This window comes from Somniosus microcephalus, chromosome 9, assembly GCF_052327205.1.
Source record: "Somniosus microcephalus isolate GS21.2 chromosome 9, FLI_Smic_1.0, whole genome shotgun sequence".
In the NCBI taxonomy this organism is placed as follows: Eukaryota; Metazoa; Chordata; class Chondrichthyes; order Squaliformes; family Somniosidae; genus Somniosus; species Somniosus microcephalus.
The window spans coordinates 115,541,014-115,568,478 of NC_140995.1; the positions used below are offsets into that span (position 1 = coordinate 115,541,014).

Here is a 27,465-nt window from a genome sequence, read left to right on the forward strand (position 1 = left end):
GGAGACAGAGAGTAGGGATAATGGGTATGTACTCAAGTTAGCAGGATGTGACTAGCGGTGTCCCCCAGGGATCTGCCCTGGGGCCTCAGCTTTTCATTATATATTTATATAAATGACTTGGGTGAAGGATTAGAGAGCCGTATAGCTAAGTTTGCTGACAACACTAAGTTAGGCGGCACAGTAAATAGCGTAGATGGGAGCACAAAGTTGTAAAGGGGCATTGACAAATTTAAGTGTGTTGGCAGAACTGTGGCAGATGGAGTTCACTGTAGGAAAATGTGAGGTCATCCACTTTGGACCCAAGAAAGATAGATTAGAGTATTTTCTAAATAGCAAGAAACTATGAACTGTGGATGAACGGAGAGATTTAGGGGTCCAAGTACAGAAATCACAAAGCTAGTAGACAGGCACAAAAAATAATTTAAAAGGCTCATGGAATGTTGGCCTTTATCTCGAGAGCTGGATTACAAATGGGTGGAAGCTATGTTACAGCCGCACAGAACTCTGGTTAGACTCCATCTGGAGTACTGCATTCAGTTCTGGGTACCGCACCTCAGGAAGGGTATATTAGCTTTGGAGAGGATGCATTGCAAATTCATCAGAATGATACTGGGACTATAAGTGTTAAGGACAGGTTGCATAGACAAGTCTTGTATTGGCTTGAGAAAGTAGAAGATCAAGGGGTGATAATTGAAGTGTTTAAGATCAAAGGAGTTGCTAGGGTAGATAGAGAGAAACCATTTCCTCTCATGGGGGGAAGTCCAGAACAAGGGGGTTTAACCTTAAAATTAGAGCTAGGCCATTCAGGGGTGATGTCGGAAAGGACATCTACACCCAAAGGGTAGTGGAAATCTGGAACTTTTCCCCCCAAAAGGCTATTGAGGTTAGGTCAATTGAAAATGTCAAAACTGAGATTGGTAGAGTTTTGTTAGGCAAGTGTATCGAGGGTTACGGAACCAAGGCGGGTAGACGGAGTTATGGTACAGATCAGCTATGATCTAACTGAGTGACGGAACAAGCTTGAGGGGGTGAATGACCTACTCCTGTTCCTATATTCCTATCTTTGCTCCATTTTATTTTTATGCGTATTATACTATTTAAAAGCCTCTGTTTGCAGTTTTTATTTGACTGATTTAGATCTTGTGAACTCCAGCACTATTGAACAGCAGCCATATTTGCCCTTGAGTTTTGATTTTTTTCCAGAGTATACATATCCGTAAAGATTATTCTACTTGGACAACCCTTGAATTTGTGTATCAGACCTTTTAGGTTGACTGTGGTTGGCAGAGAACCAACTTCCAAGCTTCTACTAAAGCTTTTCTATAACAAACTGCTAGGAGCTGTGGAAGAATGCTTTTTGGGTGCAACTGCAGTGCACAGTTTCTTATCTAGCCAGTAGTTTGCGAAATTGTTGAATTATCTAAATAGTCTTTCTCATCTAGAAGGTGATTAAGCTGTAGTTTTATGCATGCATGTCCCAGGTAGCATTTTGGTGTATATTGGTGTTGTTTCTACAAATATATGATACAGGTTTGCACATGTATTGAGTGCCTGACATCATAGCACAGAGAAATTCTGAGTGGGGCAATATGCATCTGCTGCAAGATAGGAAAGTGTGTCCTGGTATTTATCCAGTCTGATGGGATACCTCCTAGTGACTGGTTAAAGAATGGCAGAGGCCTGAGAATTTAATGTTTGCTGGTATTCCTGATTGTATGTATGACGGGAGAACCAAAACTGGGGCAGAGAAAATTAATAAATAAACATGCTAATGCAGGGAGCTCTGAATTTATTAGTAATCCAAACACACACAATCATAGAACCATCTATATATATAAATCGGTACTTCTGTCATTCTGTCATTCTGTCTGTCATCGCGTGTGCGTCTTGCGGGTATGCGCTCGAAAGTTACAGGGCGTACCTACGCGCGCGTTACCTCCAAAGAAAGCTTACGCTTCTGAGACGGTTTTAAGCGTATTTACGTTTCGGCCGGGCTAAAATTGCGCCCGCGGTATCCCAAAAACCTTCAACGTTCCGCTCATTAGCATCTCATTATCAGCTCATTAGCGACAGAGAGTGACCTCGAGCTCGACCAATCGTACGCCGGGTTGCTGGCGTGTGCCGCCGGGCCAATCGGTGCGTGTGTGGCCGGGCTTTATCGTTCTGAACCGAGGTGAGTCGCTGCCATCTTGATTCCAAACTTTTCCTTTTTCCCGCTTTCTGCGTCTTAAAAAAAAACGTTGCTTTTAAAACACATGTTTTAAAAAAAAAAAATGATTTAGAAAGTAATTAACTTATCTAATCTCATTAATTTTCCTACCTTTCCCCGTTTTTCCAGGTAGGCCTAGAAGCCTCGGCGTCTCCTCCGCACCCACGCCCGAGCTAGGCACCTCCCGGCCCCACTCGAAGGCTGGAGGGCCGAGCCTCAGCCCAGCGCCGCTAGGGTGCGCGCGCAGCAGGAGCTGAGACGCGGCATCTCTCTCTGGGTCGGCCGGGGAGCGGGGCTTGCTGAGCGTCAAGCGTTACCCTGGCAACCCCGGCCGGCCGTCTCGCACAGCCGCAATCGTCGGTCTTCACCTCGGGCGGCGGGGGGGCCGCGCGCTGCGCGCGCAGCAGGAGCAGCTGAGACGCGGCGTCTCTCTCTCTCTGGCTCGGCCCGGGAGCGGGGCTTGGTCAGCGTCACGGTTACCCTGGCAACCGGGCCCGACAGCCGAGCCAGAGACGCCGCGTCTCAGCTCCTGCTGCGCGCGCAATCGGCGGTCTTCACCTGGGGGGGGGGGGCACGACCCTCGGGCGGGGGGGGGGGGCGCGACCCTCGGGCGGGGGTGGGGGTGGGGCGCGACCCTCGGGGCGGGGGGGGGCCCCCTTCCCCCCCCGCCCTCCCTCCTCCCCTCCCCAGTCCCCCCCTCCCCTCCCCTCCTCTCCCCCCCTCCTCCCCCTCCCCCGTCTCCCTCCCCTCCGCCCCCCCCTTCCCCCCAGTCGCGCTCTCTTTCCCCCCCCAGTCGCTCGCGCTCTCTCTCTCTTCTCCGCCCCCCCCCCCCCCCCCGGTCGCGCGCTCTCTCTCTCTCTCTCTCTCTCTCTTCCTTCCAACAACAACATGCCCTCGAAAAAGCCTCGGCACTGCCGGGCACTCCAGCTAGTATAGCATAAAAGGAGGCCATTCAGCCCATCATGCCTGTACTAACTCGTTGAAAGAGCGATCCAATTAGTCCCACTCTTGCTTTTTCCTCATAGCCCTGCATTTTTTGTCTTTTCAGGTGTATAATTTCCCTTTTGAAAGTTACTGCTGAATCTGCTTCTACCACCCTTTAAGCAGTGCATTCTAGATCATGACTCGCTGCTTAAAAATATTTCTCTAATTTCTCACCTGGTTCATTTGCCAATTATCTTAAATCTGCGTCCTTTGGTTATCGACTCTCCTGCCACTGGAAGCAGTTTCTCGCTATCTACTCTATCAAAGCTCCTCATAATTCTGAACACCTCAATTAAATCTGCCCTTAACCTCCTTTGCTCTAAGGAGAACAATCCCAGCTTCACATAACTGAAGTCCCTCATGCCTGGTACCATTCCAGTAAATCTCCTCTCAACCCTCTCTAAGGCCTTGACATCTTTTCTAAAGTGTGATGCCCAGAATTGGACACAGTACTCCAGTTGAGGGCTAACCACTGTTCTTTTAAAGGTTTAGCTTAACTTGTTGCTTTTGTACTCTATGCCTCCATTTATGAAGCCAAGGATCCTATATGCTTTTTAACAGCCTTATCAACTTGTCCTGCCACTTTCAAAGATTTGTGTACGTACACCCTCCGGTGTCTCTGTTTCTGCACCCCTTTTAAAATTGTACCCTTTTGTTTATATTGCCTCTCCTCGTTTTTCCATTTAAAATGCATCACTTCACACTTCGCAGCGTTAAGTTTCATCTTATCGTGTCTGCCCATTTCAACAGTATGTCTAAGCCCTCCTGAAGCCTGCTACTATTCTCCTTGCTGTTTACTACATTTACAAGTTTTGTCATCTGCAAACTTTGAAATTGTATCTTCTGTACCTAAATCTAGATTTTTTTAAATATATACATCAGCTGTGAGCTATAGAGTACAAAAAGAAAATACTGCAGATGCTGGAAATCTGAAATAAAAACAGAAAATACTGGAGATACTCAGCAGGTCAGGCAGCATCTGTGAAGAGAGAAACAGTTAACGTTTCAGGTCGCTGACCTTTCGTCGAGTTATATAGAGTTGTGGTCCTAATACTCACCCCCGGGGGACATCTTCCCTCGAGTCTGAAAAACAACCATTCACTACTACTCTCTGCTTTCTGTCTATTAGCCAATTTTGTAGCCAAGCTGTAACTGCCCATTTAATTCATGGACATCAGTTTTGCTCTGTGGCACTTTATCAAATGCCTTTTGAAAGTCCATATGCACAACATCAACTGTACTACCATCATCAACCCTCTCTGTTCTTTGAAGAACTCAAATCAAGTTTGCCAGACAAGATTTGCCTTTAACAAATCCATGTTGGCTGTCATTTATTGACCCATGTTCTTCCAAGTGATAATTCATTTTGTCCAGGATTATGGTCACTAGAAGTTTCCCCACCACCGATGCTAGGTTGACTGCGCTGTAGTTACCGGGTTTATTCCCCTCTCCTATTTTGAACAAGGATGTAACGTTTCCATCCCTCCGGTCCTCTGGCACCACTCCCATGTCCAAAGATGATTGAAAGATTGTAGCCAGAACCTCTGCTATTTCCACCCTTAACTTCCTTCAGCAACCTAAGATGCATCCCATCCGGACTGGGTGACTTTTCTACTTTGAGCACTGACAACCTTTGAAGTACCCTCTCTTTACCTATTTTTATCCTATCCAATTTCTCTATCCCCTCCTTTATTGTGACAGATGCAAAGTAATCAGTTAGTACCTCAGCCTTACCCTCTGCCTCTAGAAGATGATTCCATCTTTTGGTCCCTAATAGGCCCACCCTTCCTTTCACTAGCCTTTTACTCTTTATATGTTTATAAAAGATTTTAGTGTTCCCTTTTATGTTACCTGCTAATCTTTTCTTATACACTCTCTTTGTCCCTCTTATTTCCTTTCTCAGTTCCACTATGCAATATCTGTATTCTGCTTGATTCTCTACTGTATTATGAATCTGACATTTATCATAAGCCTCCTTTTTCTGTTTCATTTTAATTTTAATTTCTTTAGTCATCCAGGGAGGTCTAGCTTTGGATGCTCTTCCTTTCCCCCATCATAGGAATGTGTTTAGTCTGTACCTGAACTGTTATACCTGCTAATCTTTGTTTCCAATCCACCTGGGCCAGATTCTTTTTCAACTCACTAAAATTAGTCCTTCTCCAGCTGAGCATCTTAAATTTTGATTGTTCCTTGTCCTTTTCCATAACTACACAAAACCTAATGATATTGTGATCACTGTTTCTAAAATGCTCTCCCACTGAGACTTGCCCCATTTCATTTTCAGAACTAGATCCAGCACTGCTTTCTTCCTCTTTGGGCTGGAAACATACTGGTCAAGAAATTTCTCCTGTACACATCTCGGGAATTCCTTCCCCATGGTTTTTATCATAATTGGACATGACCGAAAATCCCTCGTTTGAGGACTTTAGTAGTTAAACATTATGTGGATGCTCACAATTTAATTTAGAATTGAGCATCCATTTTCTAGACTAAGATTATGATGAATTAGGTTTTTCAGAGTGCTTAGTTTGAGATACTGTTTAAGGTATCTCTACTATTTGTCCCAGCTGTACCAAACCTTTCTTCAGAATACAAGTTTGTTATTAGCAGGCACTGTATTAAAAATACCTGATTTAGGTGGTTTTATTATTGAGAGTATATGATTAAATATGTTTTTTCAGTTAAGAATTAATATATACATTGTATGTGCTAAAACATAAACGGTCATGTATGGACCTTTCTTCATTGTATTCATAGTGTGAAAGTGTGATATGCTCTGTTATATTTGCTAAACATCAAGAAAAATATTACCTGCATATCAAATTTCATTACTGTGGTACTGAGTAGGTGCAATTTATGGTCCATTAAATCTTCGTAGTATTAAAATTGGTATTTACATTGGGGAGGGGAGAGATTCAGTTTCCTACCACTTCCTGTTGGTATTGGCCCAGAAATTCGGGTCGGGGGCTTCCCGCGGGTGTAAGCTCCCAACCTGCACTTACCTAGTGCGCTGGCCGTTGAGCTGTGGGCCCCCATGGAATTCCGATCCTGGGCCTGCTCCAGCTGCCGGCGCGCAGTGCTTGCGTACCCCAGGGGCACAGTTAGTTCGATGTGGGCCATGGGGAGCCAATCGGAGTAGGGAATGCTCCATTCATAAGTTTGACAGGAAGAGCTGTCAAAACTTAAATACTACGGGCCCCAAAACATCACTAAATCTTCAAATAATTTTTTTTATCACATTTTTTAATAAACTATAAATTACATGAAATAATTTTAAACAATTAAAATTTTTGAGAAAAATATTTTATTTTCTAACAGGGCTAAAAATAAACTTACCTTGCTTTAAAATATTTAAAAATAATAAACCTGTGGAAAAAATGTTTTTTAATTAATTCACCCCTTAGCTTGTAAAAAGCAGGCCTTATGCCTGCTTTTTAAATGTGTAAATTCTGGAGACTTGCCCTCCCGGAGAAACCTGTTTTTAAAAAAAAAAAACCCGCAAGTTCGATGCGCACGCGCAGCCTCTCCCGCACACGCGTACGACCTCTTAACCTCTGCTTTCAGGGGAACGAAAGTGCCGGTTTCCGTGCATGCGCAGAGCATGCAGGAAACCGGCACTTCCATTGGGCTTACGGGTGAGTACCCCGTGCGTACTCACCCGTGGAGACCCGAATTTCTAGTATACTTCTGTTAATCTCAAATTCTAATGTAAATGGCTTATAAAATGTTCAGTCTGAGATTTGACGCAAAAGAGATTCATCATGACTCGCATTTTTCAATGCATATTATTGGTTCATTTATTATGGTGTGTGTGACTATATTTTTCTGTGCATTTTATATATTGAGTACTTTCTTCTTTCCCTTGAATATCCCAGAGGTATTGATTTTAGATTGCCCAGATTACATTAAAAAAAATCTTTTTATTCTTAGATGAGCTTGAGATGCTCTCTGAGGCTAGAGCTCGTTTGGCTAATACTCAAGGCAAGAAAGCTAAGCGAAAAGCACGGGAAAAGCAGCTTGAAGAAGCCAGGTTAGTCTTTATGACCAAAGTTGTACAGCACAATTCACAGCATATTTTATGAGCAAATGTCCATTTTGGGGGGGGGGGGGGGGGGGCATGTGCATAGATATTGCAGTCCCCACCGCTTATCATGGGCGTGTTCGTGCGAACGTGATTTGCCCGATATACACAATGCTATGATACCACAGTTTATATTACAGTTATGCTTTTATTACTATCGGTAATGGGCTACATCAAAACCAATAAATATTTCTATTTTTTTTACAAAAAAAGTGAACAATATGATGGTTGTTCAGTAGCAGTTGCCAAGATAGCCATTACCAATCTATAGTGATATTTTTGATTTTATAAAATGATAGCCTTTTTGTAGTGACTGTTAAAATGGATGATATATTGTCAATTGCAATAAATTCTTTGTGAAACCATAGAGTATTGTGATGAAGCTTTTTGATGACTGAACTGTCACTGGGTATAGATCAGGATAGTCACAACAGGGTAACACTATGACAGTACTTTCTTTTAATCTGAGTGTGGTTTGCAGCGTTTCCCTATTATAAGATTGCAGTAGCTAAGGAGAGTTTTTTTTAAGTTCATCACTACATCTTGCATCTTCTGTTTCTACCCAAAATAAACGGAACACATAAGATGCTATAACCGGCAACTTTGAAATTGATGTTAATGCAAATGAGTAGTAGTGGTTATCGCTGTCTGATATAAACAACTGTCTGTTTTAAATGCGGACGTTTTAAGTGGTGGGGACTGTATTAAGCTCCGTAATCGGTTTTTATGTTACAATAAAGTTCACTTTACCTGTACTTTATACTATATATATATAGGCGGACTATTATTATACCATTTTAGTTTCTGGGGTTATTCTTATTCTGTCTTTATTTATAAGGACTAGTTCATTGTATTACTTGCAGAAGAAAATTGAGCAGTTTTCTGGAGCACTTTGCATTATTTTCTTAATGCAAATGGCCACAACATTTTAGCAAATTCTTGATCCGCTTATTGCCTCCCTGCATCTGAGGATAATTGTGGCTGCAGGATGATGTCTGAATAAGAGGGGAGAAATTTTTCAAAAATGAGCCTCCTTCACCTCCAGCAACTGTTGTACTTGGGTGTATTAAAGCAACATGTAATATTTTGGTGCTTCATTTTATGGACTCTCACAGAACAAACATTTGCTACCCTTTACATAAAGACAGGTTTCAGGATTGGCCCAAGCAACCTCGGCTTCCTCACTTGCAAACTAATTTGCTGTAAATTTGTTCTAACTTTGGTATCCATCTTACTGTATAATCAAATGGGACTGGGAGACGAAACCTTGATGGTAAATTGATAATCTATGTGCCTATTAACATCTGTTATGTAGACGACTTGCAGCACTTCAGAAGCGCAGGGAACTGCGAGCTGCTGGCATAGAGATACAGAAGAAAAGAAAAAAGAAAAGGGGAGTGGACTATAATGCTGAAATCCCCTTTGAAAAGAAACCTGCTCCAGGTTTTTATGATACTGCTGAGGAAAACTATCAAACACTTGAACCAGACTTCAAAAGACTCCGCCAGCAACATCTGGATGGCGAGCTAAGATCGTAAGTCATGGCAAAAATACTATCAATTATTATTGGTATATACTTGCTGTATTTCTGTTATGAAGCCAATTGCTTACTGTATGAAAATGTACATATTACGCATCTTTTCTTCGCTACGCAGTGCTTTTTATTTTTGCATATATCATGATACAGGAAACTTTTTTTTACCCGGCACGGACGGGACCGACGTGGTGCCGGTTCATCAAAAATTCCGGATAACCGAAAGCTATAGTAAAAGATACGGAGCTGAGAGCTCCGTATAAAGCAACAAACCCTGTTGCTTAGCAACAGCTTCAGAACAATGGCCACAAGTTGCAAGCGCCTCTGTAGCTTAGCAACAGCTGCAGCCACACCCTTGCACAGCAACAAATGGAGGAAGGCAAGTAATAAAAGTTACCTGAACCTACTCCTGAATTTTGCCGGTTAACCAAGATTTCCGGTTACAGGAAACTTTGTGATATCCGGCACCGTACGGGACCGGCGTGTTGCCGATCTATCAAAACTGCCGGACATACAAAGTTAATGTTGAAGCATACGGAGGTTTTCATCTCCGTATCTGACAACAAACACTGTTGCTTAGCAACAGCTTCTAAAGAGTCGTCTGCAGCTGCAAGCGTCTCTAGCTGAAGCTGTTGCTATAGCTACAGACCTTGCAGTGGCTGATTGGGGAAAAAAAAGAACGAGATCTAAAAAAAACTTACAGAAAACGGCTCCTGATTTTTGCCATTAGATCGAGTATTCTGGACATACAACCTCCGGATAAACCAAAGTTTCCTGTATTTAGGTGCCGGTAAATCGAAAGTTTCCTGTACTACAATTTTGGCTTTCTTCTGCTCATAGTAAAATAGCAGTTTCCAAAACAGACTGAGTCTCCTATTTATTTGGAATAGATGGAAAGTACATGCCAGTCAGATCAATATGCACAGGTTAACACTAATGCTTATTTACAGGTAGAACAATGCACAGAACCCATAAAACATGGAAAGTCACTGAAGGTAATACTTAAAACAGTGAAGAGAGATTTGGTCCACGAGGGATTAAAATGCCTTTTCAGAACATATTACGCAGCTTGATGCGCAATAGGAACCGTGAAAAATATTGTCTTCCATAGACCTTCATGTCGTGAAGTTGTCCATGGATGTAAATTTCACATTTCTGGACAGAACTGTAGCTGGGTAAGCAGATGTTTAGAAGTAGGGCAGTAGTTGGAGGGAATAGAATGGTTAAGGGGTAGGTTCTTGAGGGATGTGATAACGGCATTTTTGAGGGGGGGGGGGTAGAATTGTACAGGAACACAGGTTGCATAGGAAAGTACAGGATTGGAAAAGACTACAGTCCATGCACTCCCTCAAATATATATCCAATTCTCCCCTAATTTTTTCCACACTATCCACCTCCACTGCCTCCCTGAACTCTGTGTTTCACATAGGAACAGGCGTAGGCCATTTAGCCCCACGAGCCTGTTCTGCCATTCAATGAGGTCATGGCTGATCTGTGACCTAACTCCATATATCCGCCTTTGCCCCATATCCCTTAATACATTTGGTTAACAAAATCTATCAATCTTAGATTTAAAATTAACAATTGACCCAGAATCAACTGCCGTTTGCGGAAAAGAGTTACATAGAAACATAGAAGATAGGAGCAGGAGTAGTCGAGCCTGTTCCGCCATTCAATGAGATCATGGCTGATCATCCAAACTCAGTACCCTGTCCCTGCCTTCTCCCCATATCCCTTGATCCCTTTAGCCTTACGAAATATATCTAACTCCTTCTTGAATATATTTAATGAATTGGCCTCAACTGCCTTCTGTGGTAGAGAATTCCACAGGTTCACCACTCTCTGGGTGAAGAAATTCCTCCTCATCTCAGTCCTAAATGGCTTACCCCTTATCCTTAGACTGTGACCCCTAGTTCTGGACTCCCCTGCCATTGGGAACATCCTTCCTGCATCTAGTCTATCTAGTCCTGTTAGAATTTTATAAGTTTCAATGTGACCCCCTCTCATTCTTCTAAACTCCAGCGAGTACAAGCCCAATCGACCCAATCTCTCCTCATACGTCATTCCTGCCATCCCAGGTATCAATCTGGTGAATCTTCGCTGCACTCCCTCCATGGCAAGAACATCCTTCCTCAAATAGGGCGACCAAAACTGCACACAATACTCAAGGTGTGGTCTCACCAAGGCCCTGTACAACTGCAGCAAGACATCCTTGTTCCTGTACTTGAACTCTCGTACCAAACTTCTACCGCCCTTTGCATGTAGAAGTGTTTCCTAACTTCACTCCTGAAAGGCCTAGCTCTAACTTTTAGGCTATGTCCCCGAGTCCTAGACTCCCCATCCAGCGGAAATAGTTTCTCTCTCTCTATCTAACCTATCAGTTCCCCTTAATATCTTGAAAACTTCGAGCAAATCACCCTTTAACCATCTAAATTCCAGGGAATGCAATCTTAGTTTGTGTAATCTCTCCTCGTAATGTAACCCTTGGAGTCCAGGTATCATTCTGGTAAAGCTGCACTCCCTCCAAGGCCAGTATATCCTTCCTAAGGTGTGGTGTCCAGAACTGCTCACAGTACTCCAGGTGTGGTCTAACTAGGGCTTTGTATAGCTGTAGCATAACTTCTACCCCCTTGTATTCTAGTCCTCTAGATATAAAGGTCACCTTTTGATTATTTTCTGTACCTGCCTGTGACATTTTAACAATCTATGTGCATGGACCCATAAGTCTCTTTGGACCTCCCCTGTTTCTAGCTTTTCACCATTTAGAAAGTACTCTGATCTATCCTTTTTAGGTCCAAAATGGATGACCTCTCTTGCCTGTATTGAAATCCATTTGCCACAGTATTGCCCATTCACTTAATCTATTAATATCTTTGTAATTTTATGCTTCCATCAACAATGCTGCCCATCTTTGTCTCATTGGCAAACTTGGATATCACAGAAACCCCACAGTGCAGATAGAGGCCATTTCGACCCATCGAGCCTGCACCGACACATATCCCACCCGATCCCCGTAACCCCTACACCAACACACATCCCACCCTATCCCCGTAACCCCACGTATTTAATCCCCCTAACACTAAGGGTCAATTTTTATCATAGCCAAATCAACCTAACCCGCACATCTTTGGACTCTATGTGGCTCTCTATCCCATCATCTAAGTCGTTAATAAATACGGTGAATAGTTGAGGCCCCAACATGTTCACCATCCCAGTGTAAATTCATTTAATCCAAACTCTCCACCTTTCCTCTTCTAAGCTTGAGCCTGTGTTTCTTGGTTGTAGAGGTTGTGACAATCTCAAACATATTATTTGTCTATTCCCTTAAGGATTTTGACTACTTGAGTACCCTTAGCTTCCTCTTCTGCAGGGTAAATAGTCCCATGCTCTTAACTTCTACTCATAGCTCAGATGCCTTTGCTAAGTATCTATTTGATTGCCCTTTCCCGTGTCTTGTTGTAGTACAGCAATCAGTTGTACACAGTACTCCAGGTGTACGTGTACCAGTGCTCTGTTTAGACTTATCAACATAGATTTTCAACTTACCTCCTGGATATTAAACTAGAGGTTCTGATCAGCTCGTTTTAGAAATGGTCCAATTTTCATTTCCATTCATTTCAATGGAAATAGAGATTGGTCGATATTTATAACAGGTGGCTGATCTGCAATGCCAGTTTTACATTTGGGCAACAAGTTGAAAATCTATTCCATTGTCTCTTGGGATTTGTGCTTTAACCTTCAGGCTATGCATCCCAAGATTCGGTGAACTTTCCTTACTGCTGCTATTCAGTGCACTGTTGGTTTCAGTGAACTATCCACCAGTTTTCAAAAATCCCGTTCCTGTGTTGTCCTGTAGCCTAGAACCATTTAGTTTATGTCCACTGTCTCTAACTCGTCAGGCTGCTTGTCCGATATCCAGTACTGGATGAGCAGAAATTTTCTCCAAGTAAATATTTGGAAGACTGAAGCCATTGTCTTCAGTCCCCACCACAAACCGTTCCCTAGCCACTAACTCCATCCCTCTTCCTGGCAACTGTCTGAGGCTTAACCAGACTGTTCACAACCTTGGTGTCATATTTGACCCTGAGATGAGCTTCCGATCACACATCCGCATCATCACTAAGACTGCCTATTTCCACCTCCGTAACATTGCCCGACCCCACCCCGCCTCAGCTCACCTGTTGCTGAAACCCTCATCCATGCCTTTGTTAACTCTAGACTTGACTATTCCAACGTGCTCCCGGCCGGCCTCCCATTGTCCACCCTCCATAAACGTCAGCTCATCCAAAACTCTCTTGACCGTATCTTAGCTCGCACCAAATCCCGTTCACCCATCACCCCTGCTTGCTGACCTACATTGGCTCCCGGTTATGCAACACCTCGATTTTAAAATTCTCACCCTTGTTTTGAAATCCCTCCATGGCCTTGCCCCTCCCTATCTCTGTAACCTCCTTCAGCCCTACAATCCTCCAAGATATCTGTGCCTCTCCAATTCTGGCCTCTTGCACATCTCCGATTTCAATCATTCTATCATTGGCTGCTGTGCCTTCCGTTGCCGAGGCCCGAAGCTCTGGAATTCCCTCCCTAAACCCCTCCGCCTCACTACCTCTCTTTCCTCCTTTAAGACGCTCCTTAAAACCTACCATTTGCCCTAATATCATCATATGTGGCTCGTGTCAAATTTTGTTTGACAACTGTTGTGTCTCAAGGGGTTTTATACCCTTACCTATATAACAATTAAGAAGGACTCCGGGGTGGAGAGTTTAGTTAACGGCCATTTTATTTACAATGTGCTTCTTCACTCAATGCACTACATTTCCCAAAGTGCATTGCAAACCACCACTACAGTATCCCATGTGGGACAATTCTAATACACATTCAAAATACACAACATATTTCCTCCCCCTTAAAATAGAATGCCCACAAAACAGAATAACTGAAAATGACTATAGCTTTGGAGGAGAGGGTAGACTGCCTCTACATTCCGCTAACCCTGGGGATTATTCTGCCCCATGCACACAGGTTAGCACTAACTAACTAAGGCGCTCTGGAGGCTGCCTTTCTCTTTGGGGGTAACGCCTAGTCTCGGGAGCAGGCTCTGGCTGGCTCTCTCCCGTGACCCTGCAGGCGTGGCTTCCTCCCTCGATGGCACAAGAGTGGATGGTGCCACTGTCTCAGGGTCAGACGACCAGTCCCTGCTGGAGCCCCCAGCAGGTCCTTGATCCTCTGTTTCTTGGGTTACCTGTGGCGACTGTCTTGGCAGTAACTGGTCTACATGCCGTCTCCATGTTCGGTCGTCTCCGGTGCGGACTCGGTATGAAACTGGGCCCGTCTTTTGAATGACTGTAGCCGGGACCCACTGCTCTGGGGTGGTGTAGTTACGCGCAAGGACTTTGCACCCCCCCACCACAAAGTGTCGTTCTTTAGACCTCTGAGCTCGTCTGCTGACTTGATCCTGCTGATTGGCGTGCACCACTGCTTCTGTGGACATTGGCCTCAGCAGGTCAAGGCGTGTCCGTAGCTGCCTTCCCATGAGTAGGTAAGCAGGAGATGCTCCAGTCGTAGCATGAGGCGTGTTTCGGTATTTCAGCAAGAAAGCATTCAGGCGCTGCTTTAGAGGAGCATCACTTCTTGCCGCTTTCAACGCCGTTTCAGCGTTCTGACAAATCTCTCCGCCAATCCATTCGTGGATGGATGATAAGGCGCGGAGAAGGTGTGCTGGATTCCATTGCTCTTGAGGAACTCCTCCATCTCCTGGGATGTGAACTGTGTTCCATTGTCGGTTACGATCTGCTCCGGCAGACCAAATCGCCCAAACATCTCTCTGAGTCTCGATGGTTTTCTCCGTAGTGGTAGTGGACATTACTGCAACCTCCGGCCATTTGGAATGGGAGTCCACCGCGACCAGGAACATCGCTCCTTCCACTGGTCCCGCGAAGTCCAGATGGATCCGTTGCCACGGTGTCGCCGGCCATTCCCATGGATGCAGTGGCGCTGCTCTTGGCGTATCCCTGGTTGTCTTGCATGATGGGCATGATTTTGCTTCAACTTCAATTTCATGATCCAGACCGGGCCACCAGAAGTAGCTTCGTGCCAGCTCCTTCATCTGGACAATACCACAATGTCCTGAGTGCAGCTCGTTGAGGACATGTTTCCGCAGCTTTGGTGGTATGCCCCTGACATGACAGACAACTCCTTCCCTCTTGACAGGTAAGGTAGGAGCTCAGGTGGTGCGTCTGACACCCGTGATCCGTCTCCTCGCATCACCCGATCCAGCACCTTGGATAGTGTAGGGTCCACTCTGGTCTCTTTCTTGACCTGCCGGGCCGTGACAGGGGCATTGCTCACCATGTCAAAGTAGAAAATTTTCTGCTCACAGCCTTCAGAGGGCACAGGCAGCAGAACTCTTGACAATCCGTCCGCATTGCCATGTGCTGCTGACCTCCGGTATTTGATGTTGTAATTGTGAGTGCCTAACATCAGCGCTGCATCCTGCACGCTGCCAGGGAGGGTATTCCTGTGTGTGGACCAAAGATCGATGTCGGAGGACGATGATCCGTCAGCAAGGTGAATTTCCTTCCGAACAAGTAGTGATGGAACTTTTTGATTCCAAAGATGATGATGCCCAAAGCCTCTCTTTCGATCTGCGGGTATTTCACCTCCGCCTTGCTCAGGGACCTTGACGCGAATGCAATCGGCTTCTCTTCGGCTGAGGGAAAGATGTGGGACATGACCGCGCCGACACCATAAGGCGACGCGTCACAGGTCAGCTGAATCTGCAACGACTGGTCAAAGTGCATCAACACTCTGGGGTCAGTCAAAGCTGCTTTGGCTTTCTTGAATGCAGCTTCACACTCCTTCGTCCACGCCTGGGCCTTGCCCTGACACAGCAACTCATGTAATGGCTTCAACAGTGATGCCAGCTGTGGAATAAACTTTCCGTAATAGTTCAGGAGACCTAAGAATGACCGCAGCTGGCCGACATTTGTAGGTGCAGGAGCGTCGGCAATGGCTTTCTCTTTCGACGGTGCTATGTGTAGGCCGTCCGCGTTGATGACATGGCCTAGGTACTCCACTGATGGCTTGAAAAATTCGCTTTTGTCCTTGCGAACGCGTAAGCCATATTCAAGTCTTCCCGGTGTTTTCGTCCGGTTCTGCAGATGCTCGTTGTCATCCTTTCCTGTGACAAGGATATCGTCGAGATAACATTGTACCCCTGGAATGCCACTTAAGATCTGGTCCATAGCCCGCTGAAACAATGCTGGTGCTGACGTTCTACCAAAGGGTAGGTGGCAGTACCTGTAGAGGCCCTTGTGGGTGGTGATGGTGAGGTACTTCTGTGAGTCCTCTTCTACATGCATCTGCAAGTAGGCTTGGCATAGATCAATCTTGCTAAACTTCTGACCGCCTGCTAGACCCGCGAAAAGATCTTCAATGATGGGGAGGGGGTACTGTTCAGTTGAGAGCACAGGATTCACGGTTACTTTGAAATCTCCACATAAGCGAACCGCGCCGTCACTCTTCATCACTGGTACCACGGGCGTGGCCCACTCACTGTGCGAAACCGGCACCAGGACCCCTATCTTGACCAGACGTTCCAGGTCAGCCTCCACCTTTGGTCTGAGGGCGTAGGGAACATTCCTGGTCTTCAGGAATTGTGGCTGGCTGTCAGGCTTCACCTTGAGTTTGACCGTAATCCCCTTCATACTCCCCAATTCTCCGTCAAAGACAGCCGCATGCTTTGTCAACACTGCCGCTAGCCCCGCCTCTTCGACTGACACCGCATTCACTTTTTTCCAATCCAGATGAATTTTCTCCAACCATGGCCTGCCCATCAGGGATGGATAGTCACCCTTGACCACATAAACTGGCAGCATCACGGTTTGTCCATTAAGCTCCACCTTGACCTCCGTCTTACCCAGCATTGGGACTGTTTCCCCAGTGTAGGTCTTTAAGATGAGCTTGGCCGGCGTCAGTGATAGGTGGTTCAGTTTTTCTTTGAATAGCTTCTCTGAAATCAAGGAAACAGCGGCCCTCGTATCCAGCTCCATTTTGACCGGTATTCCCTCTAGTAGCGGATTGACTCCATAGCCTGATGAGCCTCCATTCACCGTTAACACATGGAGATTCAGCTCCCCATCAGAGTCTGTGTCACTGTCTTCCTGTTCTTGTTTCACCATGTGTAGGTTTTTCTTTTTAGAACGCTAGTTGGATGTGTTTCCTTGTTTGTTTTTGTGTGTCTCTGTAGGATTGTTTGCTTTGCCCTTTACACACACGTTCAACGTGTCCTTTTCACATTTCCGACAGGTCAGGTCTTTACACCAGCAGTCAGATGGCTGATGACCTGACCTTCCACATCTGTAACACACTCTGGCGTCCCTTGCATGCTTATCCGGTGTAGCTGCTACCCTGTACACTCTTGTTGCAGCCCCCAACAGCTGTGCATCTTTAGCTGCTAACTCCATAGACACAGCGAGCTCCACTGCTGATTTAAATGTCAGTTTGTCAGTCGTGAGCAAGCGCTTCTGCGTTGCTTCACATCTTAATCCACACACAAACCTATCACGGACAGTGTCATTTAGAGTTTCACCAAACTCACAATGCTCAGTTAGCTTCTTTAGCGCTGCAACATATTCGGCTATGGACTCACCCTCCCCTCGGTTTCGTTTGTGAAACCTGAACCTCTCGGCAATCAGCAGCAGCTTGGGTGCGAAATTTGTTTCCAAAACTTCCACAATCTGATCATATGTCTTAGCGCCGGGCTTATCTGGGTGCATCAAACTCCGTAACAAGCCAAATGTTTTTGCTCCGATCACACTGAGGAACATCGCCACTTTCACGTCATCTTTAATGCCATTTGCAGTCATAAAAAATCCGAAACGCTCTGTATAAGCACTCCATTGCTCCGCCGTTTCATCAAATGGTCCAAACGCTCCGGTTAGCATAGCCATTTTGTTACCTTTTTTTTTATCTTTACAGTCCTTTTCCTCCTTCGTTTCACTGTATCGTTACTCTCCCCCTTCTTATTTGTGTAACACACGAACCGCCACCTTTACGAGGCGATTGCATCAGCACTAAACTGCGGGCGTGCCATTAAGAAAAGACAGGAACTTCTTACTTTAAACATCGCCGATTCCAGTGCAAAGTGATGGGCAAGTCCGTCGTCCTCGTCGCCATTTTTGTTGTGTCTCGAGGGGTTTTATACCCTTACCTATATAACAATTAAGGAGGACTCTGGGGTGGAGAGTTTAGTTAACGGCCATTTTATTTACAATGTGTTTCTTCACTCAATGCACTACATTTCCCATAGTGCATTGCAAATCACCACTACGGTATCCCATGTGGGACAATTCTAATACACATTCAAAATACACAACAATAACGTTCCTGTGAAGCGCTATGGGACATTTTACTACGTTAGAGGTGCTATATAAATGCAGCTTGTTATATTCCCACTGTTTATTTGCCTTCCCTAGTCTCATTATCTTGCATTTTTTCCACATAAAATGATTGGAATGATGTCAGCAAGTATGGGGTTGAAGAAAAGTTGAGGTGTCAATCTAGGATTGGAGATGATCAAGGCAACAGCTTGAAGGCTTCTTGGACCAAATGAATGCACTGAGGGGGAGAATAGGAAGAATCAGCAGAGAACAGGAGCAGAGCAGCTCCTCTAGGAGGGCTGGAGGGGGATTGAGGGGTCGTCCGAGGAGCCGGTGGCAGCTGCGCCTTGATTTTGAACACAAGTAATTTTAAGATTAGCATTAGTCAGGGATGTATTATTAGCGCACTGTTCCCACCTAATTTTGCGAGCTCAGCTTCGTTTACATAATTTAGTTAAACTCTCCAGCCACATTGGTCCTGACATTGGGAGCTTAGCAGTGGATCAGGGCTGTATATGAGGTAAATAAAATCATGTAACTCAGCTCTTGAAAGGCTTCCTAGAAGGGGTGTTGAGTAATTTTAATAGGATGAGGCCACTTAAAGGTAAACGGACATTTATGGGGATTAAAATGTTGATTGTTTTTTATAAAGGTTTCTAATATTTATAACTAGCAGGGGGGGCCCGGCGTTGCCAGGGCAGTTTAGAGGGCCGCACGGTTGACGGCCGGCCGCTGCCGGTAACCCGTTGTGTGTCTCGGGCCGAGCGGTTGTGAGGCCCGGCCCGAGTGACCCCAACTCACCTGCCGCTGCGGCGGGCCAACGCAGCTGCCCCGCTCGCTGTGGAGGAAAAGCAGGGGGAAAAATGGCGTGGAAGTTTCGGGAGGCTGCAGGATTCGGTCCCACCCGTGACGCACCGGTTGGTCAACTATCAGGTCACTGAACTGTAGGATTGGTCAACCATCACATCACTCAACGCTAATGAGCGGTAGGATTGGTCAACCGCTAATGAGCGGATTTCTGAACGTTTTTTGTATACTGTCGGAACAATTTTTGTCTGACCAAAAAGTAAATACGCCTATGACACTCCCCTGATCATTAGCTTTCTTTTGATATATATAACATATGTGTAGGTACGCTCTATAACTTTTGAGTGTATAGCGGACGGACAGACGTATTTTTGGGTACTAAAAATGCCTGGCAAAACCAAGTGACTGGCACAATAAAAGTGGCTGCATGACAGGTTTGTGGCAGAAAACTCTCTTATGGTAGCTAGGCAAGTGGCGCTGCAGGCCAGTCAGGGAACCCGATGCATTAACAACATTAAAGTATGCCTGGAGGCAGATGACTTGAGGTGCATTTGACCATTTCTGGCAGTGGATGTGGCTGTTTACCAGGCGGAATAGTGGGAATGGAAGACTGTCTACGATTTAGTGAAGACAAGAATGTGAAAGGAGGGGGCCCAACAATTTTGCGCACGGTTGACAGCAATGTCAATGACAACATGGCTGGAAGGCAGATGTCATGGGATGTTTGAATATGACTCTGCACTGGTGAAGGAGTTGGGGTTGTAGTTGTTTTTCACGGTCAGAAGATGATCGTGGACGGGTTTGAGACAGGCAAAAGAATAGGTAGGAGGAGGGAGATGAAGTTATAGAGAACCCTATTGGGGGTGAAGACTTTAGAGGTCCAGTGTCAATATGTGTTGACAAGTTCCAGGGGATGACTGTTTAGGAAATAAGGGCACAGAGCTTAGCTGAGAGCAAGGTTGAATTAAGGATTGGATAAACCTGGCAATTACAGGCCAGCCAGCCTTGCGTGGTGGTGGGGAAACGTTTAGAGACAATAATCTGGGGAAAAATTATTTTGGCACCTGGAAAATTATGGGCTAGTAAATGAAAAGTCAGCATGGATTTGTTTTAATCCATGTTTGACTAACTAACTTGATTGCTTTCATTGAAGTAATGGAGAGGGTTGATGTGTATGTGGACTTTCAAATGACGTTTGACAAAGTACCACATAATACCTATTAGCAAAATTAAAGCCCATGGGATTAAAGGGTCATTAGAAGATTGGATACAAAATTGGCTACGGGACAGAAAGCCATGAGTAGTTGTGGACAGATGTTTTTCAGACTGGAGAGAAGTATACAGTGGTGTTCCCTGGGGGGTCAGTATTAGGACTATCACTGTTTTTGATATGTATTAATGACCTGGAGCTGTGTATACAAAGAATAATTTCAAAGTTTGCAGATGACACGAAACTCGGAAATGTAAACAATGAGAATAGTAACAAACTTCAGGAGGACACGGACAGACTGGTGAAATGGGCAGACATATGGCAGATGAAATTTAATGCAGATAAGCATGAAGTGATACATTTTGGTAGGAAGAATGAGGAGTAGCAATATAAACTTAATGGTACAATTTTAAAGGTGGTGCAGGAACAGAGTCACCTGGGGGTGTATGTACACAAATCTTTGAAGGTGGCAAGACAAGTCGAGAAGGCTGTTAAAGAAGCATATGGGATCCTTGGTTTTATTAATAGAGATATAGAATACATAAGCAACAAGCTACGCTAAACCTTTATAAAACTGTGGTTATGCCTCAGCTGGAGTATTGTGTTCAATTCTGGGCACCACACTTTAGGAAGGATGTCAAGGCCTTGGAGGGTGCAGAAGAGATTTACTGGAATGGTACCGGGATGAGGGAAATCATTTATATGGAGAAGCTGGGGTGGTTCTCCTTGGAGCACAGAAGGTTAATAGGAGATTTAATAGAGGTGTTCAAAGTCGTGAAGGGTTTTGATGGAGTAAATACGGAGAAACTGTTTCCAGTGGCAGAAGAGTCAGTAACCAGAGGGCACAGATTTAAGGTGATAGACAAAAGAACTGGATGCAACATGAGGGGGAAAATGTTTTGCAGTGAGTTGTTGTGATCTGGAATGCACTGCCTGAAAGGGTGGTGGAAGTAGATTCAATAGTAACTTTCAAAAGGGAATTTGATAAATACTTGTAGTGGAAAAATGTGCAGGGCTATGGGGAAAGAGTAGGGAAGCGGGACTAATTGGATAACTCTCTCAACGAGCCAGCACAGGCATGATGGGCCAAATGGCCTCCTTTTGTGCTGTATCATTCTATGATTCTATAAGATGGAGGTTGAAATTGCTGAGGTTAAGGAGCTGCTTGATGCAGCACTAGAGGGTAGACAGAAAGGGGAATTTGGTGAGGAAGATGCTGGGGCTAGTATACAAGGAGGATCTTGAAGTAGGGATGCAAGAGAGCAAAGTGTTCCAAGGTGGGTAAGGAGCCAGAGATGAAGGGGATGGAAAGGAAGCTAGCGATATTTACTCTAGGGAAATCTATCAGACATGGAAAGCATCAGGAATGGGTTTAAGATTTCGGTTATACATCAATATTGAAGCTTGAATGGTAAGTGTTCAGGTATGAGTGATTTCAGCAGGAAATGCTTCAAACCAGGAGAGTCATAACCAACGAGGTCAGAGATTCTGGGATCTGCATTTCAGCTCGGGGAGTCCAAGTCAGCATCAAGACTCTGGAATCCAAAGTCATCAAGGTGGTCAGGGTCAACAAGGAGGTCTGTGTGGTGACAGACACAGGGAGCAATGATCTGAGCAATTGAGAGAGGTCTCACCATCAAAGACAATGAGAGAGACTATTAATTGCTGAACAGAGGTGCTTACATTAACAAAAAAAATCCATTCAAGATAGACCCCTCCCAGTACTATGGTCTGATTATGTTCTTGATTATCATTGAACAGAACAAATGGACTTTGCCTAGAGATACAGCTCAATGAAGCCAACTTTTAAATCACACTTACCTGTCTGCCTAAATTCAGAAAATATATTACTTTTGTCACAGTGCACTTAAAATAACACTAGGAACTAAGTTGCAGTGTGCGTTTGTGCGAGCTCTCAAATCTAAAATTATTCCCAACTCCTAATGTTTGTCTGACTTTTTGCTTCAAGAAGATTAATGGGATGGAGTGTGGGCTTTCAATCTTTCACTGAGAAGGGTAACTATTGACAGCAGTTACCCATTTAAAAATGAGTGGCACCAAATGTTTGTGAATATATACAGTAATTGGTGGCATTCTGAATCCACAGGTGGGTTGAAGCATTAGTTTTCACTGCAGCCTTTACTCCCTTTATAAAATATTAATCAATGTAATCCATAATACCAGAAACAACTTGGAATTCAAAGTAGACCTGACTACCCAACATTTTCCTTGCTGCTTAGTTTTAAGATTTACAAACATGTCCAACTGTTTCATGAGAACAGGCTTCAGTAAATATTTTAAGTTCAATTATGTTAGTTTTCAGTTTCTTGGCCTTATCAAAATACTGTGTTTTTTAAATGCTCTGTAGCAGTTCAGAGAAAAAACCATGACACAGCCATTTCACAAATTTAATGGGCTGTTCGAGCCTGCAGTTAGCTTTCTACAATTCTTGAATGTTTTTAAATATGTTGATTGTAATATAAATTATTCATATCTTATTCAGTGAAAAAGAAGAATCTGAACAGAAGAAAGATAAGCAGCGTCTGAAAAAGAAGAAGGAATCAGATTTGCCGTCTGCTATATTACAGATCAGTGGTGTCTCTGAGTTCACCAAAAAAAGAAGTAAATTAGTTCTTCCTGCGCCACAGGTAAATAGTCCATTCTAAACACTGCAAAGGTAATATTTGTGTTTTGTGATGTCATCTGCTTGACACTACAGTCTTCCAAACATGTGAGTAGAGGAAAACTGCAGTTGCACTGATCCTTAGAGTGGACTCTGGTATAGGCAGATAAACATGGTAGATCCCTGTTATATAAAATTGGTCTGGCAAATTAAAGCACTCAAAATTCTGACCATGTTATTTAAGTTTTGGTACCACATAAATTAAAAATTAAAGTCAATGTTTCTCATAGAATCATAGACATTTACACCACAGAAGGAGGCCATTCGGCCCTCGTGTCTGTGCCGGCCGAACTATCCAGCCTAATCCCACTTTCCAGCTCTTGGTCCATAGCCTTGTAGGTTGTAGCAGTTCAAATGGATATCCAAGTACTTTTTAAATGTGATTAGGGTTTCTGCCTTTACCACCCTTTCAGGCAATGGGTTCCAGACCCCCACCACCCTCTGGGTGAAAAAAGTTCTCCTCAACTCCCCTCTAATCCTTCTACAAATTACTTTAAATCTATGCTCCTTGGTTATGACCTCTGCTAAGGGGAATAGGCCTTTTCTATCCACTCTATCTAGGACCCTCATAATTTTATACACTTCACTTCATTTAAGTCTCCCTTCAACCTCCTCAGTTCCAAAGAAAACAACCCAGCCTATCCAATCTTTCCTCATAGCTAAAATTCTCCAGTCCTGGCAACATCCTTGTAAATCTCCTCTGTAGCCTCTCTAGTGCAATCACAGCCTTCCTGTAATGTGTACGCAGTACTCTAGCTGTGGCCTAACTAGAGTTTAATACAGTTCCAGCATAACCTTCCTGCTCTTATATTCTATGCCTCGGCTAATAAAGGAGAGTATCCCGTAAGCCTTCTTAACCACTTATCTACCTGTCCTGCTACCTTCAGGGATCTGTGGACATGCGCTCCAAGGTCCCTCTGTTCCTCTACACTTGTCAGTATCCTACCATTTATTGTGTATTCCCTTGCCTTGTTAGCCCTCCCCAAATGCATTACCTCTCACTTCTCCATACTGAATTCCATTTGTCACTTTTCTGCCCACCTGACCAGTCCATTGATATCTCTAGTCTACAGCTTTCGTCCTCACCATCAACCACGCGACCAATTTTTGTGTTATCTGCAAAATTCTTAATCATGCCCCCTACATTGAAGTCTAAATCATTGATATATACCACAAAAGCAAGGGACCTAGTACTGAGCCCTGCGTAACCCCACCGGAAACAGCCTTCCAGTCACAAAAACACCCATTGACCATTACCCTTTGCTTCCTGCCACTGAGCCAATTTTGGAGCCGACTTGCCACTTTCCCTTGGATCCCATGGGCTTTTACATTTCTGACCCATCTGCCATGTGGGACCTTGTCAAAAGCCTGCTAAAATCCTTATAGACAACATCAAACGTGTTACCCTCATCGGCCCTCCTTGTTATCTCCTAGAATGACTTACCTGGGGAGGAACTCTATTTTTGAAAGTCACGAACACCACGGCACTGTACCTCACAATACTTCAATAGATCAGTTGGGCCTTTTATTTTAAATGGCTACTTTTTCTGTTTTTTAGTCCTCCAGTTTTTTTGGGGTTTTTTTTAATTTTTTTTAAGTACTGCACACCGTAAAACCTCCCAAGACTCTCATCCTGCATTTTTATATAAAAACATTATTTGTACCATCACTGTTTTCACTAGGTGTTCTTTTCAGCATATAGTCCTGACTCCCTCATTCCTACACTGATCTTATTACAACATCATCTTCTGCACTCATTAGCAGCAAATGTTGTGAAATCACCTACATTTCTTTTTGAAACTTTTCGACACTTACCCCTCAAAATTTACCCATTATTCAACTTTTACTGCCCACTCACCTCCACAACCTCTTTGGTATTCACTACACTACCAGTCCAGAACCCAACTGTTTCCTCCCCTAATGTTTCATATCCCTCCATCATTTAAGTCTTACTCCCAGCTGTCTTATTTCTAACTTCACATTTGCTTTCAAAATAACAGGGAGACTAGCACACAAATGTAAAATTCTATCAATAATTCTAGTGTAAAATTTATATGCATAATACTGCATACAAATTCTATAATACTTTACACATAAAAAAGAATTCAAGTTTTTTACATATACATACACACTATATATACATTAAATCTATAAATACACTTCACTATAAAATTTATATATTTCGCCTTAAACAAATATTCTATTTTATCCCAATTGCTTACATTCATTTAATTATAACTTCTATTTTTATTTAAAATGATGCATTTGCCATCTAATGCTCCTGCCCTTATGAAACAACATAACATTTGATTTCCTGTGTGCAATACCACGGGAGATTGACTAGTAATATATTAAAAATCTTGTTTCTGCGTGCACTGCTTATCAACTTTTTCTATTATGACTTACTCTGTCCACATTTAAAATGGAAACTGCCTAATATAAACTTGTCACGTAATTACAGGAGTGTTATTATAGTATGACAAGTTTACATAGGCAGTTTCCATTATACATGTGGTAATAGGAAGCTATAATGGAAATATAAAGATGAATACAGGAGTTAAGACTGGGTGCTCCGGTCGAATTCTCCCCCAATGTGTGTGTTCGTTCATTATGTTTGGCACATGAGGACTGTTTTGTTGGCTCTGATTCAGTAGCTTTGATATATATTGCTGAAATATATACCCTAACTGGTGAACTGATCCTATTGTCAGTAATTTGGATAAACTGGATCATGATGAGCACATGGCTGTTTTGCACTGTGATAGCTTGGTGCGCCATAGTTGCTCATATCAACACTATCATAGTACAAAACAGCCATGTGCTCATCATGATCCAGTTTATTCACACATTTAATCTAAAGGCACAGCTTGGTGCACCATAGCTGCACATATCAACACTGTCTTTAGGTTAAATGCCTGTGTATTAGTGTGGCTGTTAAGTTTTAAATGTTGACTTTACTGCTTGGTGTTGTGCTTGTGTGCAGCCTGAGTCAGTGGGATTAAACCCTTCAGTACGCTTTTTACTATCAGTTTAACATCAGTTCAATTGAAAGTAGAAGAATGCATTTGACAGGCTCCATAGGTCAGAATGAACCCAAGAATCCATTTATTATCTTGACTCTTAAAGTTTTATATTTCTTAACCTGAAAATTGCATTAAAATATCATGTCTAGTTTGAGGAATAATGTATGTTGTTGGTCTTTTGTTGTGCAGTTTTACTTTCTCTTCATAAACTCACATTATCTAGATACTTTGTCCGATAGTATCAGAAGCCCTCCTTTTGTAAAATAAGAATGGAACGAGATTTGGCCCCAAGGAAATGCCAATCTATGGTTATGCTCGGAGTTATTTTCCAAGTATTTTAAATGTTTGAAGATGTGTTTAAAAAAAGTGAATTTGTTATTGTCCACCTGTTGTGTGCACAACAGGTCTGCATATCTTTAATATCCTTTTTTAAGAATCTTCAATTATGTGATATGAGGTGGCAGCAATTTGTCCAATTGCAAAATTGCTCTCATTATTTTTAATTTAACTTTAGTCCCATCTAAAACAGAATTTTGAGGCAAGTGGTTTTTTTCCTTGTAATATACAGGAAACTTTCTGATATCCGGCACTGACTGGACCAAGCTGGTGCCGTAACATCAAAAGTGCCGGACATACCAGAGTTAATGTTTAAACATACGGAACTGAGAAGCTCCGTGTGAATCAACAAACCCTGTTGCTTAGCAACAGCTTCAAAACAGTCGGCTGCAGCTGCAAGCGTCTGTAGCTGAAGCTGTTGCTATAGCTACAGACCTTGCAGTGCTTGACTGGGGGGGGAAAAAAAAGCAACGAGAACTAAAAAAACATATAGAAAACGGCTCCTGATTTTTGCCGTTAGATCGAGTATTCCGGACATATAACCTCCGGATAAACCAAAGTTTCCTGTACACAGATAAATGCTGACTCAAGAACATTCTTATGCACAAGTGTACAGCCTGACTTGGCGGTTGCTTTTTTGTAAGATTAACTTTGGCTATTTTCTTTTTAATTGTTTCTGTTGCTACACTTCAAATTGTATGCGGCACGTAAAATGTTAACCCCCTGGATGGCCTTGGTTGTCAAAGGTCAAAACATTTTTAAAACCTGGTTTACATTCTTTAGTCTTCACCTTCAGTGATTAGATTGGAGACAATCACCCTAACTAGAGCTTTTGATGCTATTACTCTCTTTTAGGGTCCCTCACTGAAGTTTGAAATTCCCATTTTCCCTAAGGCTGCACAAATTAAATAGTTTTCCTTCTTCAAAATTCATACATCTGGTTGTTTGTGTGAATTGCACACTTGCAGATGTAATTTGATAACTTCAGCATAACGAGCCTTGAAGGCTATGTAGTGATGACTTTTATCTCCATCCTAAGTGTGACTACTTTTCCTTCCTCTCTCCCCCTTAAGTAACACCATGTGCTGAACAGATGAGACCACAGTCTTGTACACAAAAAATCAAACTTCTCATTCTAACAAACCGTTGAGGTCGGTGAAGACCAAGAAATAGATCAAGCCTAAGAACTCCTTAAGAGCATCATTTCCTTGATCTCCA

At 43.5% G+C, this 27,465-nt stretch overlaps 1 protein-coding gene across 1 annotated transcript in view; it reads left to right on the forward strand.

Moving 5' to 3' along the window:
• The window catches only part of cdc5l (CDC5 cell division cycle 5-like (S. pombe)), an 80,025-nt gene that overhangs the window by 15,884 nt on the left and 36,676 nt on the right, over positions 1-27,465 (forward strand). Inside the window, exons 5-7 of the mRNA XM_085997042.1 lie at positions 7,124-7,223; positions 8,590-8,808; positions 22,709-22,853. Coding sequence (XP_085853168.1) covers positions 7,124-7,223; positions 8,590-8,808; positions 22,709-22,853 — 464 coding nt within the window. The remainder of the gene's footprint in view (positions 1-7,123; positions 7,224-8,589; positions 8,809-22,708; positions 22,854-27,465) is intronic.